General features: G+C 34.8%; 1 protein-coding gene across 6 annotated transcripts in view; it reads left to right on the top strand.

Moving 5' to 3' along the window:
* Positions 1-18,266, top strand: part of JMJD1C (jumonji domain containing 1C) — a 346,491-nt gene that overhangs the window by 161,611 nt on the left and 166,614 nt on the right. For all 6 annotated transcript variants that reach the window (XR_011523679.1, XM_070563438.1, XM_070563432.1 and 3 more), the window contains one exon: positions 5,099-5,263. Coding sequence is in view for 3 of the 6 variants with exons in the window: in XM_070563438.1 (XP_070419539.1) it covers positions 5,099-5,263 (165 nt within the window). In the remaining 3 variants the exon portion in view is untranslated. The remainder of the gene's footprint in view (positions 1-5,098; positions 5,264-18,266) is intronic.

Genomic DNA, 18,266 nt, shown 5'->3' with positions numbered 1-18,266 from the left:
TAATTAACATTTTTAATTTGATAATCTGATTTTTAACATATATGAACATTAGGCCATGGTTAAATGTTTTTGGTTTTGTAAAGGTGCATAGGGCAATATTTATGTTTTCAGAAAAAAATTTTTAGATTTACTGGTATTATACTTTAAACCCCATTAGTTTAATATCATATTTAAATTTTTGAATATTTGGGCAGTGATGACCAGGTTTTGGCACATTTGATTTCTTATTATCAAATTATTTATATAGATTTGTAGATAGGTAAATCTTGCAGAAAAACCAGTCTGCTTATTTCCATATCACTATTTTATAGAATAATACTCTGTTAACCATCCCATAATAGAAGATTTTATGGACAGATAAATTGGAGAAAATCTCATGGTATAAACTCTGTTATTAATATTTCACAGTGAACACTGGCATATTAAAAGCCTTGAGAAGATCTCTGATAAAGTTAGACATTTGTTACTTATTAGTTCATGAACTTTGCTTATGACTTATTTGCCTTCCCTAATGCTTATGTATGTATAAAAAAATGATGATTCCATATGTTTTCATTTTTTTATTTTTTTAAAAATTGGTACCTGAATTAACATCTGTTGCCAATCTTCTTTTTTCCTTCTTTTTCTAATTCTTCTTCTTCTTCTTCTCCCCAGAGCCCCCCAGTACATAGTTGTGTATTGTAGTTGTAGGTCCTTCTGGTTGTGCTATGTGGGATGCCACCTCAGCATGGCCTGATGAGTGGTGCCATGTCGACACTCCAGATCCAAACTAACGAAACCCTGGGCCGCTGAAGCGGAGCGCACCAACTTAACCACTTGGCCACGGGGCCGGCCCCTAGTGCTTTTATTTTTAACATGAAAGATTCTTAGAGGCTAAGTAGCTTTAGCCCATGGTTACTGGTTGATTTTGACAGAACCCAGCCTGAGAAATCTTCACAGTTCTCACGTGACATCATACAGGTCACTCTTACTTTAGAGTACATAAAAAGATGAGGCCCATATTGCACCAAGTTGGTATGATATCAATTTGTTATTATATTATTATTGAAACCAAGGTAAAAATAACTAAATTTGTCTTCATCACATGATTTTGCAGTAGAAACATTTGTATGATTATAATTTTCTCATAGTCACTGAATATAATAGGGGCTTTCTTAGTTATTAATCATTGTTTTATAGTTCTAGACAAGTAAGGGATTCTCCTAGGGTCTTAGAAAAATTGTGTGATAATTATTGATGAATTTTAGCTCAAAAAGTATACATCATATTAATCTGAAATATCTTTTCAAATGGGTATATTAGTAGACTTTTATGTAGCTAATATTTTTACTGTTCTCACATTTTTTCCAGATTAACAGTATTACATTGCAGATAAAGATTGTGGTTTATGTAGAGGTCCTAAAATGAAGTGGCAGAGCTAAAATTACATTTGAGACCAAAGTAATAATTCTTAGCTTTCATATCCTGTTATTTTGATATATGTAAGTTGAGTATAGGTCTCCAAGCCAAGTGACGAAAATTCATTTGCGACTTTGAAGCAATCAATCCATGCAGAAGAAAAGAGATATTTTCCATGTAAGCAGTAATTGTGTTTGGCAAGTTCAAAGGTTAAGTTAATTTTAATGGGCAAAATAGCAGAAACAGAATTGCACCTGCCGCTTATACTTTTTTCTTCTTGCCAATGGTTCCTCTGACAATCTGACAGCTTTTCTTTCAGTACTTGCTATTACACATGTATAAAACTGAGAATTTGTGCATGTTGACATCTGTTGTAGGAGACATGTATTAGAAGAGAAATGTGACAGTCTTGTAATTACCTAGTGACCAGTTCCTAGAATTCATTTTCCTAATATCTTGACTAAAAAAAGTATTTATCACATGTTCACTATAAAATAATCATTTTTAATGATTATTTTGTTTAGCCTTTTTCTCACCGTCATATTCCACTCTTGTGGTAATGACCGGAGTATCCATGGCTGTTAACTCTTTATATCTCTTATTTCTAAATCCCCAATGTTCATAATAATTGCCTTTAATATGCAATGAGAAGTGTTTACTGAGTGAAATCTTTTTCTTTCTTTTACATAATTTTGAGTGCCATAAATAATTAGTAGAGTAACTGTATTCATGTTCCATTCAGGACTTTATTTTCTTTTTCTTTGGCAAAATAGCCATTTATTTGTACTTGTGATGTGTTTTTGTATGATGCTGGGTATTCACAAACGTTTGCTGAGCGCTTAGTTTGTCAGACACTGTGTGCCAGGCACTAGAGATGCAAAATGGTGAAGGTGTACTAATCCTTGCTCTCAAGGATCTTGTATTTTAGTTAGTAAGACAGAATGAAGCAGACAGAAAGACTCAAGAGAGGTGAATGAGGAAGGAGTTAATATAAAGTAATGTATAATTAGACAACCAAGTAAGAATATACAGTGTTTTATGTAGGTTTGCAGATTGATGAGAAGAAAAACTACGCCTCCCCAAACCTCACCCCACATACGTACCCATACACTGTAAGGCTAGATTAGTTACTGATTGAGTTAGCCAAGATACAAAATCTTATCTGTGTTTGTATAGGTAATCTAACATGGGCACTAAGCATGTTCTTGCCAGATATGCCAAGAATGCAAAACCCTGACGTCTCTTCACCTGGGACAGTTCTCAGAGTTGTGTTTGCAGTGAGCAGCAATGAGAGATGAGGTAATAACTTACCCTAAACAAAGAGCAGGTTTTCTTACACTTACTGTAAAAGTGAGAAGCCCTCCTCAAAGAGAGCACTCATCTTCTGTAACACAACTTTCTAAGTACACAGATGTCCATCCTAGGCCCTTTGCATCCCTCCATGGGACTGGGGAGGCATGAGAAGCCCACACAAGCAGCATGCTGATTCTCTGCTTTAAGTAATAAGTAGCTTTTGCTTTAAGTAATAAAGTCCTAGGAGTCTCATGCTTTTTGGCAGAATCCATGAAACGGTATCAGGCCAGTTTATTAGCATCTCCCTCCTTCCCTCACTCCCGTGCTCCTTTGCTGCTTCCCTCCTTCCGGTCTCTCCTTCGCACCCTCCCTCACTCCCTCCCTCTCCAGGCAAATCCCAAATCCTTCATTGTTTTTGATAATCTGAGGTAAGTTTGCTACACAGCAAAGCAGCAGCAGCAGCAGCATGTCTAATTTTACTTTGCTTTTGTCCCCAAGGTCCCAGCAGATTTCTAAATCTGCCAGTGACACTGTCCATGCGAGATGAGCTTTGAGTTTAGAAAGTTCACTTCATGCTGAAAACTTTAATTTTATATTAAGAGCTTTGCATTTGGAAGAATTTACATTGAATTTATGTCCTTTAGGGTAGGGACGTTTTTACAAACCTTGGCTTTTTAGGTTCTTGACTGAAACATTTTGTCAACAAGACCATATTACTGTCCATGAGGGGAAAACAAAGATAGCGCTTATGTTTTCCTGAGCATTATCTCTGCTTCAGTTTTCTGGAGTTTCCAAAAGCCTTTTTATACCACAATTTAGTAGTTAAATATGGGAATTTTAAAAGATTTTAAGTAGTGGAGAAATTGGTATGGTTTAAAACCTTTGCATCAAACCAGATATACCTCAGCTCAACCCCTAAGGATGCATCTTTAGAAGAAGCCAACAGTCTTGTTGCCTTCTTCCTTGACTTGGACTCCTGCCCTGACTTGGTATGGCTAACTAGGAGCAGAAGTTAACTCCTTGAACAGTGTATTCCTTTTTGCAAGTTCTAACAGGTGAGAGCATCTAACTAGCTTTCCTAATGGGCAGCAGCGCAAAGACCTCAAAATCAAACATGTCTTTTACCAGTTTTGCCTCCATGTTTAAAAGTCCATGATTGCAAGAGTGAGGAAATATTTAATATTTACCAAACACTGTGTGTATGCAGCGCTGTATTGGACACTGTAACAGTTCTACCCTCAGTTAGTTTGCATCCATAATTTGAAGATATTCTCCTTATATTTGAAGAATATAGGGCAATATTTGATTATATACTTATATAAATTTTATGAAAAATAACTGCTTTGTAGGAGTTCAAAGCTAAGTTTGAGTCGAAGTGGGAGTTAAAAAATGTCCTGGAAGAACTCAAATGAGGCCAGAAGAACAAGCAGGATTAAATAAGTAGAAACAAACACTTCAGGTCTAATGGAGCAGAAGATAGGTGGAAGAAAAAGACAAGAACAAGACTGCCTCCAGCATAACTCATAATCGAGTAGGGTCTGTGAAGAGATAATTTTAGGGAATGAATGAAAAAGGATGAAAATGGGGTAAGATGGGGTTGAATGATTGAATGACTGAGTATAAAAGAGTCAGCTTCGGTTTTTCAAATGTAATATCTTTGTCTTGTTCCTATTTTAGAAGAAAAGATTTCGGTCTTTCACCATTGAGTATGATTTTAGCTGTGGGCTTGTGAATATAATCCTCATTATGTTGATGTAGTTTCTTTTATTCCTAGTTTGAGGAAATCACAGAAGGGTGTTACTTGTCACATGCTTTGTTGGCATCAGTTAAGGTGATCATGTAGTTTTTTTCCTTCATTATGTTAATGTGGTGTATTACATTGATCAATTTTCATTCATTGAACTATCCTTGTATTGATACCTGTCTTTGAGTTAAAGCTTTATTGGGACAAAGCTAACCTCATTTGTTTACATATTTTCTGTGGCTGCTTTCATACTACAAAGTCAGAAGTAGTTGTGGTAGAGACCATATGGTTTGCAAAGTCTAAAATATTTACTATTTGATTGTTTACAGAAAATGGTTCCCTACCTCTGCTTCTAGAATCACCAGTATTGACAGAGTTCTTTATAGTATGTCTTTAGTAGATATTGGCCAATCTGTACTGACCCACATTGTATAAATTGCTTTTCTTAATAAACTTATGGTTTATCTTCTTGTCATAAAATAAGTAGGAGTTGTAAGGTACCCCCTTAGAGAGGTTAAGAGAAGTTAGTTAAATAATGATTTTCGGAGAAATATTACTTTGAATAATGAATTTGCTAATGTCTTTTCTGATTCAACTTCATAACTTATATTTTAAAATACCACACTGTATTTCTTATGGAGTTTTATGTTTTGTTTTTCATAGGCATATGTGGAATTTGATGATCTTGAATGGGATAAACGAGAGTGGGTTAAAGTTTATGAAGATTTTTCGGCCTTCTTGGTGGAATACCACTTAATCTGGGCCAGAAGGAACAGCCCTAGCCAGACTCAGGGATCAAAGAGCAAACAGATTCAGTGGCCTGCATTGGTAAGACCTATTCCTATTTCATTAAGCATTTTCAGTTGGTTGTCTTAAAAGAACAAGAACTGAATAGAAGTTAAAATTTATCTTGGTGATTATAGATTGATATTCCTGAAGAGGCTCTGAAGTATCTGCCAGAAATTTCAAAATACTGCTTGCATTTGATTAAACTTTGTCTTTTTGTTAGTACTTTCAGCATATTAAGGGAAATACATAAATTGGATTAAAGACTACTAAGAGATAGTTGACTGGTTTATGTGCAGTGTGAAACTACTTTGCTGAATGAAACTTTGTAGCTGGATGATAAGAGAATACTGTTATAAAGTATTCAATAGCATATGATTTTCCTTGGTTTGTTAAATTTAGTCAAAATTGAGTGAATTATTGTGGATAATAGCAGATATTTAATGTGAAATTATATGTTCGGGTAATAGGTAAAATTACTTCATATCAGGAAATGTTCCATTTAAGAAAATAGAGATTTCAATAAATTCTCAGCTAGTTTGAAGAGTTTTATTAAAAAAGCTTACTAATTAAATAAGTTATTAGTTTTTTAGGAAAAAAGCTGCATCTTTTTAACCATTGTTATCCCTGTTTTCTGGCGGAGTGCTTTGCATGTAACAGATACGCAGTATATGTTTGAATGAAATAATTTTCTTACGTTAATATGAAATATTTTAAAAGCCATTGAAACATTATTTCAGGTATCTGGTACAAGTATTATCAGGGTGGGTACTTTCAAAGTGTTTTTACAAGGATACTTTCAAAATTTTTTACTTACCAGGATAGTTTGGGTGGGTTTTTTTTGGTGAGGAAGATTATCCCTGAGCTAACATCCGCCGCCAGTCCTCCTCTTTTTGCTAAGGAAAATTGGCCCTGAGCTAACATCTGGGCCCATCTTTCTCTATTTTATGTGTGGGACACCTGACACAGCATGGCTAGATAAGCCATGCATAGATCTGTGGCCGAGATCCAAACCTGTAAACCCGTGGCCACTGAAGCAGAGCACACGAGCTTAACCACTATGCCACTGGGCTGGGCCCACAAGGATAGTTTTGCTTGCTAATAATTGTAGTGCTTATAGAGTTTCTCTTTCAGTTAACCCTTTAAAAGTTTGACGAATAAGTAATAAAAAAGAAAAGGCAGGGAAGGAGGGAGGGAACGAAGTGAATTGAATTAATGGCATTTTTAAAAGAAAATAATATGGAAAGATGAAAGATACCCATGAGCTATTGTTTTAATAGAATACTTTGAATACTCTAGCAAAATAAAGAAGATAATTTTATCCCTGTTAGGTTTTAAGAACTTTTGAATGATCATGATGAATTGTTAATATGAATTTTTTAAAACCATGACTAGCATACTTTTTTGATTTTATAAACCTTAACCCCAAAATTGGTTAAAACCTGAGTCATTTGACATATATGTGAATTTTGTATGAAAAGTCTCAAAAGCAGGAAGCGGTAACATCAATAATAGCAAAAAGTAATCCTTAGTATCATACTTAAAGAATAAACAGAACTTTAGAAAACCTTTTCGGTTTCTAAGAGACAGTTAAAATCAAGATGAATTTCTAGTGTATATTCATAAACTATTGATTTTGGAGAAAATTTCTATTAGGAAATTGTTTAGTTGTAATTTTTGTCATAATTTTAGAAATTTGTTTCTGTTGAAAGTCGTTTAACTTTTCAAAACTCCTTAACCAACACAAACGTCTTGTTAAAATTCAAGTTTTTTCTTATTATACAAAAAAAATATACATTATAAAAAATTTGGGAAATGCTAAATAGTATAATGTAGAAAATCATAATCATTCTACTTCCACCACCAAGGAATAGCTAACTTACTTCTTTCGACATATTTTCTTATAAAATATATTTTTCTGCTTTCCTTTTTTTTTCCCAGTATAAAATTTTTAAAGTTTTAAAACTTTTTAGAATTTTTAATTGTGGTAAAATATGCTTAACATGAAATTTTTCGTTTTAATGATTTTTAAGTATAAAGTTCGGTGGAATTAAGTAAGTTCACGCTGTTGTACAACCATTCATCTACAGAACTTATTCTGTTTTGCAAAACTGAAACTCTCTACCCATTAAACAGCAGTTCCCCATTTTCCTCTTCCCAGCCCCTGACAACCGCTATTTTACTTACTGTCTCTATGGTTTTGACTTCTCTAAGTACCCTACACCAGTGGAATCATACAGTATTTGTCTTTTTGTGACTGTCGTATTTCACTTAGCACAATGTCTGCAAGGTTCATCCATGTTGTAACCTGTATCAGAATTTCCTTTCTTTATAAGGCTGAATAGTATTCCATTGTGTGTATAATACCACATTGTATTTATGTATTCATTTGTCTGTTGATAGACATTTGTGATACTTTTACCTTTTGGCTGTGCACATGGGTGTATATATATCTCTTTGAGACTGCTTTTAATTCTTTTGTGTATATACCCAGAAGTGGAAATACTGGATCATATGGTAATTCTATTTTTAATTTTTTTGAGGAACTGCTATACCGTTTTTCGCAGCAGCCATACTATTTTACATTCCCTCCAACACTTGTTGTTTTTAGTTTTTTGATAATAGCTATCCTAGTGGGTGTGAGGTGGTATCTCCTTGTAGTGTTGATTTGCACTTCCATAATGATTAGTGATGTTGAGCATCTTTTCATGTGCTTGTTGGCCATTTGTGTATCCTCTTTGGAGAAATGTCTGTTCATGTCCTTTGCCTGTTTTTGAATCAGGTTGTTTTTCTGTTGTTGAGTTTTAGGGGTTCACTATATGTTCTGGATGTTATTCCCTTATTAGATGTGATGTGCAAACATTTTCTTCCATTCTGTCGGTTGCCTTTTTACTCTCTTGACAGTGTTTTTTGATGCGCAAGATTTTTTGGTTTTCATGAAGTCCAATTTGTCTATTTTTTCTTTTGTTTATCTGTTCCTTTGGTGTCATATCCAAGAAATCATTGCCAAATCCAGTGTCCTGAAACTTTTGTCATATAATTACTTCTAAGAGTTTTATTGTTTTAGGTCTTATGTGTAGGCCTTTGATTCATTTTGAGTTCCTTTTGGTTTATGGTTTTAGGTAAGGATCTGACTTCTTTCATTTGCCTGTGGGTATTCAGTTTTCCCCAGCCTTGTTTGTTGAAAAGACTGTGTTTTCTCCATTGAGTGGTCTTGGCATCGTTGGCAAAAATTATTTGACCATATTTGTAAGAGTTTATTTCTCACACTGTTTTGATTACTACAGCTTTGTAGTAAGTTTTGAAATCAGGAAATGAGTCATCCAACTTTGTTCCTTTTCAAGATTGTTTTGGCTGTTCACCCTTGAGATTCGTGTGCGTTTCAGGATGAATTTTTCTGTTTCTTTAAGAAATGTTGAGATTTTGATAGGGATTGCATTGAATCTGTAGATCACTTTGTGTAGTATTGACATCGTAACGATAGTTAAGCCTTCCAGTACGTGAACACAGGATGTCTTTTCATTTATTTATGTCTTCTTTAAATTCTTTTAGTAATGTTTTGTTGTTTTCATTGTACAGTCTTTCACCTGCTTGGTTAATTCCTACATAGCTTATTCTTTTCAATGCTATTGTAAATGGAATTCTTTTGGTAATTTCACTTTCAGATTGTTCATTATTAGAGTATAGAAACACAACTGATGGGTCTATTTTTAGAAAGTTTTGATTCTTTTTTAATTTTTTTTAAATATATTCTTTTCATTGAGTTCATAATAGTTCATATCATTGTGAAATTTCAGTTGTACATTATTTCTTGTCTGTCACCGTATAAGTGCTCCCCTTCACCCCCTGTGCCCACTCCTCACCCTGTTTCTCCTGGTAACCACTGAACTGTCTTCATTGACCATGTGTTTGTTTATATTCTGCATATGAGTGAAATCATAGGGTGTTTGTCTTTCTCAGTCTGGCTTATTTCGCTTAGCATAATACCCTCCAGGTCCGTCGGTGTTGTTGTAAATGGGACGATTTTGTCCTTTTTTTTAATGGCTGAATAGTATTCCATTGTGTATATATGGTGTGTATACACACACACACACACACACACACATCACATCTTCTTTATCCAGTCATCAGTTGATGGGCACTTAGAGTGTGTCCATGTCTTGCTATTGTGTATAGTGCTTCGGTGAACATAGGGGTACAAATGTTACTTTGGATTGTTGATTTCAAGTTGTTTGGGTAGATACCCAGTAGGGCATAGCTGGGTCATATGGAATTTCTAATTTTAGCTTTTTGAGGAACTTCCATACTGTTTTCCATAGTGGTTGCACCGATTTGCATTACCATCAGCAGTGTATGAGGGTTCCCCTTTTCTCCACATCCTCTCCAACATTTGTTGTTTTTTGTCTTGGTAATTAAAGCTATTTTGACTGGGGTAAAGTTGTATCTCATTGTAGTTTTGATTTGCATTTCCCTAATAATTAGTGATGTTGAGCGTCTTTTTATGTATCTGTTGGCAACCAGTATATCTTGCTTGGAAAAATGTCTGTTCATATCCTCTGCCCATTCTTTGATCGGGTTGTTTGGGGGTACTTTTTGTTGATTTGTGTGAATTCTTTATATACTTTGGAGATCAACCCTTTGTCTGATAAATGATTTGCAAATATTTTCTCCCATTTGGTGGGTTGTCTTTCCATTTTGTTCCTTTGCTTTGCAGAAGCTTTTTCGTCTACTGTAGTTCCATTTGTTAACTTTTTCTGTTGTTTCTCTTACCTGAGTAGACATGGTATTTGAAAAGATGTAGCTAAGACCAATGTCAGAGTGTCCTGCCTATATTTTCTTCTAGGATTTTTATGGCTTCAGTTCTTATCTTTAAATCTTTAATCCATTTAGAGTTAATTTTTGTGTATGATGTAAGATAATGGTCTACTTTCATTCTTTTGCATGTCACTGTCCAGTTTTCCCAACATCGTTTATTTAAGAGTCTTTCCTTTCTCCATTGTATGTTCTTGGCTCCTTTGTCAAAGGTTAACTGTCCATAGATGTGTGGTTTTATTTCTGGGCTTTGAGTTCTGATCCATTGATCTGTTTGTCTGTTTTTTGTGCCAGTACCATGCTGTTTTGATTATTATAGCTTTGTAGTATGTTTTGAAGTCAGGAATTGTGATACCTCCAGCTTTGCTCTTTTTCCTCTGGATTGCTTTGGCTATTTGGGGTCTTTTATTGTTCCATACAAATTTTTGGATTCTTTGTTCTATTTCTGTGAAGAATGTCATTGGGATTTTGATTAGAATTGCATTGAATCTGTAGATTGCTTTGGTAGTATGGACATTTTAACTATGTTTATTCTTCTAAGTCATGAACACTCAATATCTTTCCATTTCTTTATGTATTCTTCAATTTCTTTCAATAGTGTCTTAGAGTTTTCAGCGTACAGGTCTTTCACCTTTTTGGTTAAGTTTATTCCTAGGTATTTTATTCTTTTTGTTGAGATTGTAAATGGAATTGTATTCTTGATTTCTTTTTCTGTTCATTCATTGTTAGTGTATAGGAATGCAACTGATTTTTTAAAAATGATTTTGTACTCTGCAACTTGACCATAGTTGTTGATTATTTCTAATAGTTTTCTGGTGGATTCTTTAGGGTTTTCTATATATAGTATCATATCATCTGCAAGTAACAAAAGTTTCACTTCTTCCTTTCCAATTTGGATTCCTTTTATTGCTTTTTCTTGCCTAATTGCTCTAATACCTCCCATATTACGTTGAATAGGAGTGGTAAGAGTGGACACCCTTCTCTTGTTCCTGTTCTCAGAGGGATGGCTTTCAGTTTTTCACCATTAAGTATGATGTTGGCTGTGGGTTTGTCATATATAGCCTTTATTATGTTGAGGTACTTTCCTTCACTAACCATTTATTGAGAGTTTTTATCATAAATGGCTGTTGGATCTTGTCAAATGCTTTCTCTGCATCTATTAAGATGATCGTGTGATTCTTATTCCTCGTTTTGTTAATGTGGTGTTTCACATTTATTGATTTTCGGTTGTTGAACCATTCTTGCATCCCTAGAATAAATCCCACTTGATTGTGGTGTATGATTCTTTTAATGTACTGTTGCATTCAGTTTGCCAATATTTTGTTGAGGATTGTTGCATCTAAGTTCATCAGTGATATTGGCCTGTAGTATTCCTTCTTCGCGTTGTCCTTGTCCATTTTTGATATCAGGGTAATGTTGGCCTCATAGGATGTGTTAGGAAGTGTTCCATCTTCTTCAACTTTTTGGAATAGTTTGAGAAGGATATGTACTAAATCTTCTTTGAATGTTTGGTAGAATTCTCCAGACAAGCCATCTGGTCCTGGAGTTTTGTTCTTTGGGAGGTTTTTGATTAGCATTTCATTCTCTGTACTTGTGATTGTTCTGTTCAGATTCTCTTTTTCTTCTTGATTAAGTTTTGTCAGGTTGTATGAGTCTAGGAGTGCATCCATTTCTTCTAGATGATCAAATTTGTGGGCATATAGTTTTTATAGTATTCTCTTGTAATCCTTTGTATTTCTTCAGTATCTGTTGTATTTTCTCCTCTTTCATTTCTGATTTTGTTTATTTGAGCCTTCTCTCTTTTTTTCCTGGCAAGTCTGGCTGAGTATTTGTCAATTTTGTTTATCTTCTCAAAGAACTAGCCCTTGGTTACAGTAATCCTTTCTATTGCTTTTTTAGTCTCTATTTCACTTATTTCTGCTCTGATTTTATTATTTCCCTACTTCTTCTGGCTTTGTGCTTTGTCTGTTCTTCTTTTTCTAGTTCTGTTAGGTGCCTTTTAAGATTACTTACTGGAGATTTTTCTTGCTTGTTGACAACGGCCTGTATTGCTATGAATTTCCCTCTCATGACTGCTTTTGCTGCATCCCTTAAGAGTTGGCATGTTGTGTTTTCATTTTTAAATTTCCCCTTTCTCTTTTAAGTTGTAATTGAGTCTTTGCCTCAGTGTTTTGGTAGAGAGCTGCAAGTTTCTTATCACGTCTGTCTATTATCTCCTTGCTCAGAGCTTTGTATACCTTTGCCTTTTTGTTGCTGGTGTGAGGGCATCTTTAATTATTTCTTGTAGGGGAGGTCTAGTGGCAATCAACTCCCTCAGCTTTTGTCTATCTGGGAAAGCTTTTATTTCTCCATCGTATCTGAAGGAAAGCTTCACTTGGTAGAGTATCTTCTCTGAAAGTTTTTGTCTTTCAGTATTTTGAATGTGTCATTCCATTCTCTCCTAGCCTGTAGTGGTTTTGCTGAGAGATCCATTTAAGGCCTGATAGAGTTTCCTTTGTAGGTTATTTTCTTCTGCCTCACTGTTCCTAATATTTTTTCTTTATCATTAATTTTTTCCATTTTTACTATTATATGCCTTGGAGAAGGTCTTTTAGCATTGATGAAGTTGGGCATTTGATTAGCTTCATTTATCTATAAATCTGAACCCATCCCCAAGTTTGGGAAGTTCTCAGCAATTATTTCTTTGAACAAGCTCTCTGCTCCTTTTTCCCTCTCTTATCCCTCTGGAATACCTATAATCCTTATGTTGCTTTTGCTTATTGTGTTTTTTTGAAATCTTAGGTCTGTGTCTTCCTATACCTGCAGAATTTCTACATTTTATCCTCAAGAAAACTAAGTCTTTCCTCCATAAGATCAGTTCTATTTCTTAATGATTCTGGATTATTTTTATTTCATTGTGTTTTTCATATCCAGAATTTCTCTTTGATTTTTTTTTTATAGTTCAATCTCTGTTTTAAAGAGATTAATTTTATTGCTGAGCTCCTTGAATTGTCTTTCTGTGTTTTGTTGTAAGTCATTGAGTTTCCTTATGACAGCCATTTTGAATTCTCTGTCATTTGGGTTGTATATTTCTGTGTCTTCAGTGTCGGTTTCTGTAGAATTGTCATTTTCCTTCTCGTCTGAATTGTTGCTGAAGTTTCTCATGGTGTTTGATGAACTACTCTTTTGTTGGGGCTTTTGGGATATTCTTAGATCAGAGATTCCTCTGTTACTGCTAGGGGGAAGCAGGAGTAGTATTTCTGGCTCCACCCCGTCTGCTGGAAGCTTTGAGGTTATTATGGGTGCTTGCTGCAGCCTAGGGTGTGTTCAGGCACTTGTGTGGCCTTTCCTTGGTGGATGGCTCTTCCTTGCTAGGCTGGGGCCATTCTTTGGTGCCTTAGGGGCAGTCTGATTTCCCCCTCCCTGCCAGAAAGTTATCACCAGTGGGCTAAAAGCTGCCACTGCCTCTTCCTACAGTCACCCAGGACACGTCCCCTCTTTTTGGGCTCAGCAGCACTATGAGTGCTCATGCTCTGACCTGCGGAGCATTTTCCCCCGTGTATTTATCTGCTGCAGTCTCTGTTTATGGTCCATGGGGCTGCTGTCCTTGGTGGTTGGTGCTTCCTCACTGGGACACGAGGTAGGGCTGCTCCTTGGCGGCACAGGGGTGCAGTGGGCTACCCCTCCCCACCAGGAGAGCGACCACAAGCACAAGCTGAGGGTTACCACCACCACCTCCTACGTTCACTCTGGGGCGTGTTCCCACTTGCTAGGCAATTGCACCAGATTGGAAAGCGTTTTTGTGCCTGCACAGGGCTACTGTGGAGAGCAGGGCATGGTCACCTATCTCTGCCACTTTCTAGGGGGCCAGTCCATCCACCCTCTCATGTATAGCTCTATGTGTTTCTCAGGTCTCCTGTTGTGCTGTGTGGGCTTCCTCCATTAGTCAGTGAATGTCCATTTAGTTGTAGTTCAAAAGGGGGAGAGACGAAGGGACAGCTCACTTTGCCATGTTGCTGACATCTGAAACACAACTGATTTTTATGTGTTTGTGTATCTTTTCTGCTTAGCTGACATCAAACCCAATTATGAAAGACTGGAAGCTTTTCCTCTAAGATTAGGAATGAGACAAGGATGACACTTCTATTCAACATGGTACTGGAAGTTCTAGCCAGAGCAATTCGATAAGAAAACGAAAAAAAGACATGTAAATTGGGAAAGAAGAAGTAAAATCATTTCTGTTTGCAGTTGATAGCATATGTACAGAAAACCCTAAAGATTACACACACACAAATATTAAAACTAATAAACGAATTCAGCAAACCAGCAGGATACAAAATCTCTGCTGTCTTTAAATCATAGTCTTAATTAAGACATTAAATTTGGACTTATTAAATAAGACTGCATTAAGTTTGGAGATCCTCCCTTTTTAATTTAATGTTTTATCCTTTATATTTCTCCTCACAGGTAGTAACTTTAACAAATTTTAATGGCTGCATAATATTTGATCCTATATTAACCTATTTCCCTAATGTTTGGTATTGTAGTTGTTTCTAATTTTATTGTGATTCTAAATGACCGTGATAAATATGTAAAAATCTTAATCTGCATTTCTGAATATTTTTGAAGTTTAGATTCATAGTAGTAGAATTACTGGTCAAAGGGTATGAACTTGAAAATGTTCTAAAAAATCTAAATCTGAAAAATCTAAGAAATCTTCTGATAGTCTCCCCTGATTATTTAAAAGTTTACTTACTACCATTGTCCCCAGTGTATGAGTGTTTTCATCTCACCCCAACATTTATCTCCCAGCTCCCCTTCCCCGGCCTGTAAGCAATGATTACTTATTTTCAGACCATCTTGTTTTAAAACCAAAAGACATTTAAAAAAGGAGGATTTTTACAACTTGAATGCAGAATTGAATGTTACCGTTTTTATATCTGCTGTCTTAATATTTAAAAGACTATTTCATTGTTTTAATTTGCATTTCTTCAAGAGAATGAATATTTTTTCACGTTTAATAGCAACTTGTATTTTTTTGTGAATTATCTTTTTTCAATTAATTATTAGGATTTTGTGTTTTTCTAATATTTGTTATGAGCTTTCTTTATAATATTACAGATACTATAACCCTTTGTTGTATTTGTTTTATGATTTACTCAGCTAATTTTATGATAGCAAGTCTTTTTGAATTGTATGTTTATATTTAAAGAAAGTCTATATAATGGGATATCTCCCTTAATTCAGAAAGTCAGGATATGTCTTCCATTCTTCCTGTTTCCTTTTGTTTCTTTGTTTCAGGAAGTTGAAAATTAATAGAACAAATAATTGAAATTTGAAAGCTTGGTATACTTTAGAAAATAATCGTTTTAAGTCTTGTAAGACTTTGCAAACATTTATGTATAGGACATATGACTGAGAATCTATTGTTTTCCTGTCTGTTAATTAAAATGAGGCTTATTTAAGGTTATCTACAAGCAGCAGTTATGAAATTCACAATTTGTAAATTCATATAGCAGAATAAAATATTATATTTACAAATTTGAGAAATTTTAGGGATACATAGGAAACAGTGAAAACTTAATACTCTTGTCTTTACTTCTCTACAAATTTAATGTTTCTAGTTCTGTCCACATGATACTTGCTTCATGTTCTTTCGTACTTAAACATATGTTTGTATTTATTATCCTCTTTCCAGCTGTTTCACCCCTCCTGTGGTACCTGTTAAATATTACGTATTGGTTATATTATCTTGTTTACTACTTAGTCTAAGAAATCAGTAGAAACTGGCCATGTAACTGCTGGTTCTTGAAACCATGACAGGTCAAAAAAATATCCTATCATCTCATTAACCTATTTTAAAATTTTAAAAGTAAATAAAACTTCAGCAAAATATGGAATAGTATAAAACCCAGGTTACTTGTCTGGAATTGTCTTTTCATCTTTCTTCCCAGTATATCAATAGCAAAACGTGTAATGGAGCACCACCTTTGTAATATGCTGAAGTGGCTATTCTTGTTTTGCTTGGTCTTGTATGATCAGGGTACCACCTGAGGCCGTTCTCATGATTGAGGGTGAGGTAACTTACATTTGTATGTAAGTTATTTAATATATTGTTATATTTCATTTTTAAAAACAAAGTAAAATACTCATGAAATCACATTTATCTGCACCAGAGCAAGAAAGTGTTGGCATTCATAATTGAAATCAACGAATCACCTACCTAACTGGGTTAGGGCCCTGGCTCCATCTCCTTTAGGAAAACCTTCTTTGGGGAGTGGGGCTTCGACCCTAACCCAGCTGGGCTGTAACACTGCTGCATTTTCTAAGGGGCAGAGTTTTCTACTACTTTTCTGCTGGCCCAGCCTTCCAGATCACCCCAACCAGAATTAATCTCACCGTCCTGTGCTCCTGTATAACTTTGTTTGTACCTGTGTTTTTAACAGTTAGCACATTTCTGCTTTGTATTATACTTATTTGTTTGCATGTTCGTCTTTCCCTACTAGATTGTAAGTTCTTTGAGGACAGGAATCATGTCTTAGTCATCTTTGTATCATTGCTAGGAGTCTAGCACAGTGCCTTACCTATCGTAGACAGTACATGCTTATTTTAAAGTGATGAATTTACTCTACCCCAGCTAGTTATAGCAAGTTTCCTGGCTATTACTTTATGCTAAGATAAAAGGACAGGAAAGCATAATCAGCTAGTTGTGGTAAAAATATGTAAGTTTCCAATTTTAAACATGGCAAGTAGTGAAAAACAAACAATAAAAGTGCTTGTAATAGATGCCCTCATTCTAATCAAATACAAATATGATTCCTTCAGTTTTTATGGGGTGGGACATGTAAAATTACCCAAAATGAGTTACTTTAAAGACGTAGAAGGAAATAACAAATCTTCATTGTCAGCTAAATATGCTAATCTGCAGAAATTTATCTGAATTTCTGGAGTGAATTTTAGGAAGCTCAGACTTCTTCCCAGTGCAACTTTTCCTTCATAGATGGGTTATTCTGATTTGACCAGGAATTGTGATGAGATTATAAACATGTAAACCTTTATCAATATATTTCTTTTAGATTATTTGCCCAGTGAAAGTACTTTTTAGTTGCTCTCTGTTCTGAAAGAAACCCTCTCAAAGCAGATTAGAATTCACTGCTCTTTAGGAAGAAGTTACATTTATGTCTGTTACGTTGCCACACTGAGTTTAGATTATGACCTCAACCAAATTTTACTGAAATGTGAAGACATGCCACATTTCAACTGTGAATTGAACTTTGAAGTAAATTCATTGAAAGAGTCTTGACATATTGACAATTGATTTTCCAGAATTAGAATTATTAGTTTTACAGTTCTTTATTTTTTGGTAAATAATGACGTGGTAGTAAAGACAGTATACCTTCAGGATTATTGTTTCTCTGCAAGGTAAAGCACTTTATGAGATCAAATTATATAAAGTGTTAAACTTTTTAAATGCTAGAATCTAATACTAGGAAGGATTGCAATGAATGAACATACCTACTCATTTCTTATAGGTCATAAAATGACATGACTTTTTTTGAAAGTATTATGTTGTAAGAAGCATAAAGAAGTTCATACTCTTTGATTCATTAATTCTACTGTTAGGAAATTATCCTTACAGAACAATTTTTAAAATGTAAAAATTATATTCAGTTCAGCTAATGTTATCAGACACTTTATGTGACCCAGACAACATGTTCAGACTGCAAATACAAAATGAAAGGCATGATGTTACATGCAGAATGGCATTCATTATAAGTTCTACTAAAGAAGACAAAAGGAAACAACTTCATTGTCTAATGATTTGTGAATATTGTTATTCTGAGATATTATACAGCTTTAAAATAATAGTTATGAATACTTTAGAGAAACATGGACAAATAAAATTCAAGTAAAAAACACAAATCTTGATTATAGCTGTGTCAAAATTATATACTGGAAAACCCATTGTTTTTTTTCTTACTCTATTTTATAGCTTTCCACCCACAAAAACAAGGGTGATATGTACTGTGCAAGGTATGCTATTGCATGTTGGGCTTGCCACTGCTATGTTTTCTCCATTGTAAACAGGGACCTTTTTAAGCATTTGATCATCAAGTTACTTAGTGATCAGTCTGCCAGGAGTAGTATACCGCATGCTCCAATAGCTTAATAGGACCAGTAACTGGAGATTCCATCCCAAATGGTATCTTTTATAGTAGATGTATCCTGAAAAATAAGAGCCAAAGGATAATGG

Source organism: Equus przewalskii, chromosome 1 (assembly GCF_037783145.1).
Source record: "Equus przewalskii isolate Varuska chromosome 1, EquPr2, whole genome shotgun sequence".
In the NCBI taxonomy this organism is placed as follows: domain Eukaryota; kingdom Metazoa; phylum Chordata; class Mammalia; order Perissodactyla; family Equidae; genus Equus; species Equus przewalskii.
This window is presented reverse-complemented; position numbering and strand designations above follow the sequence as displayed.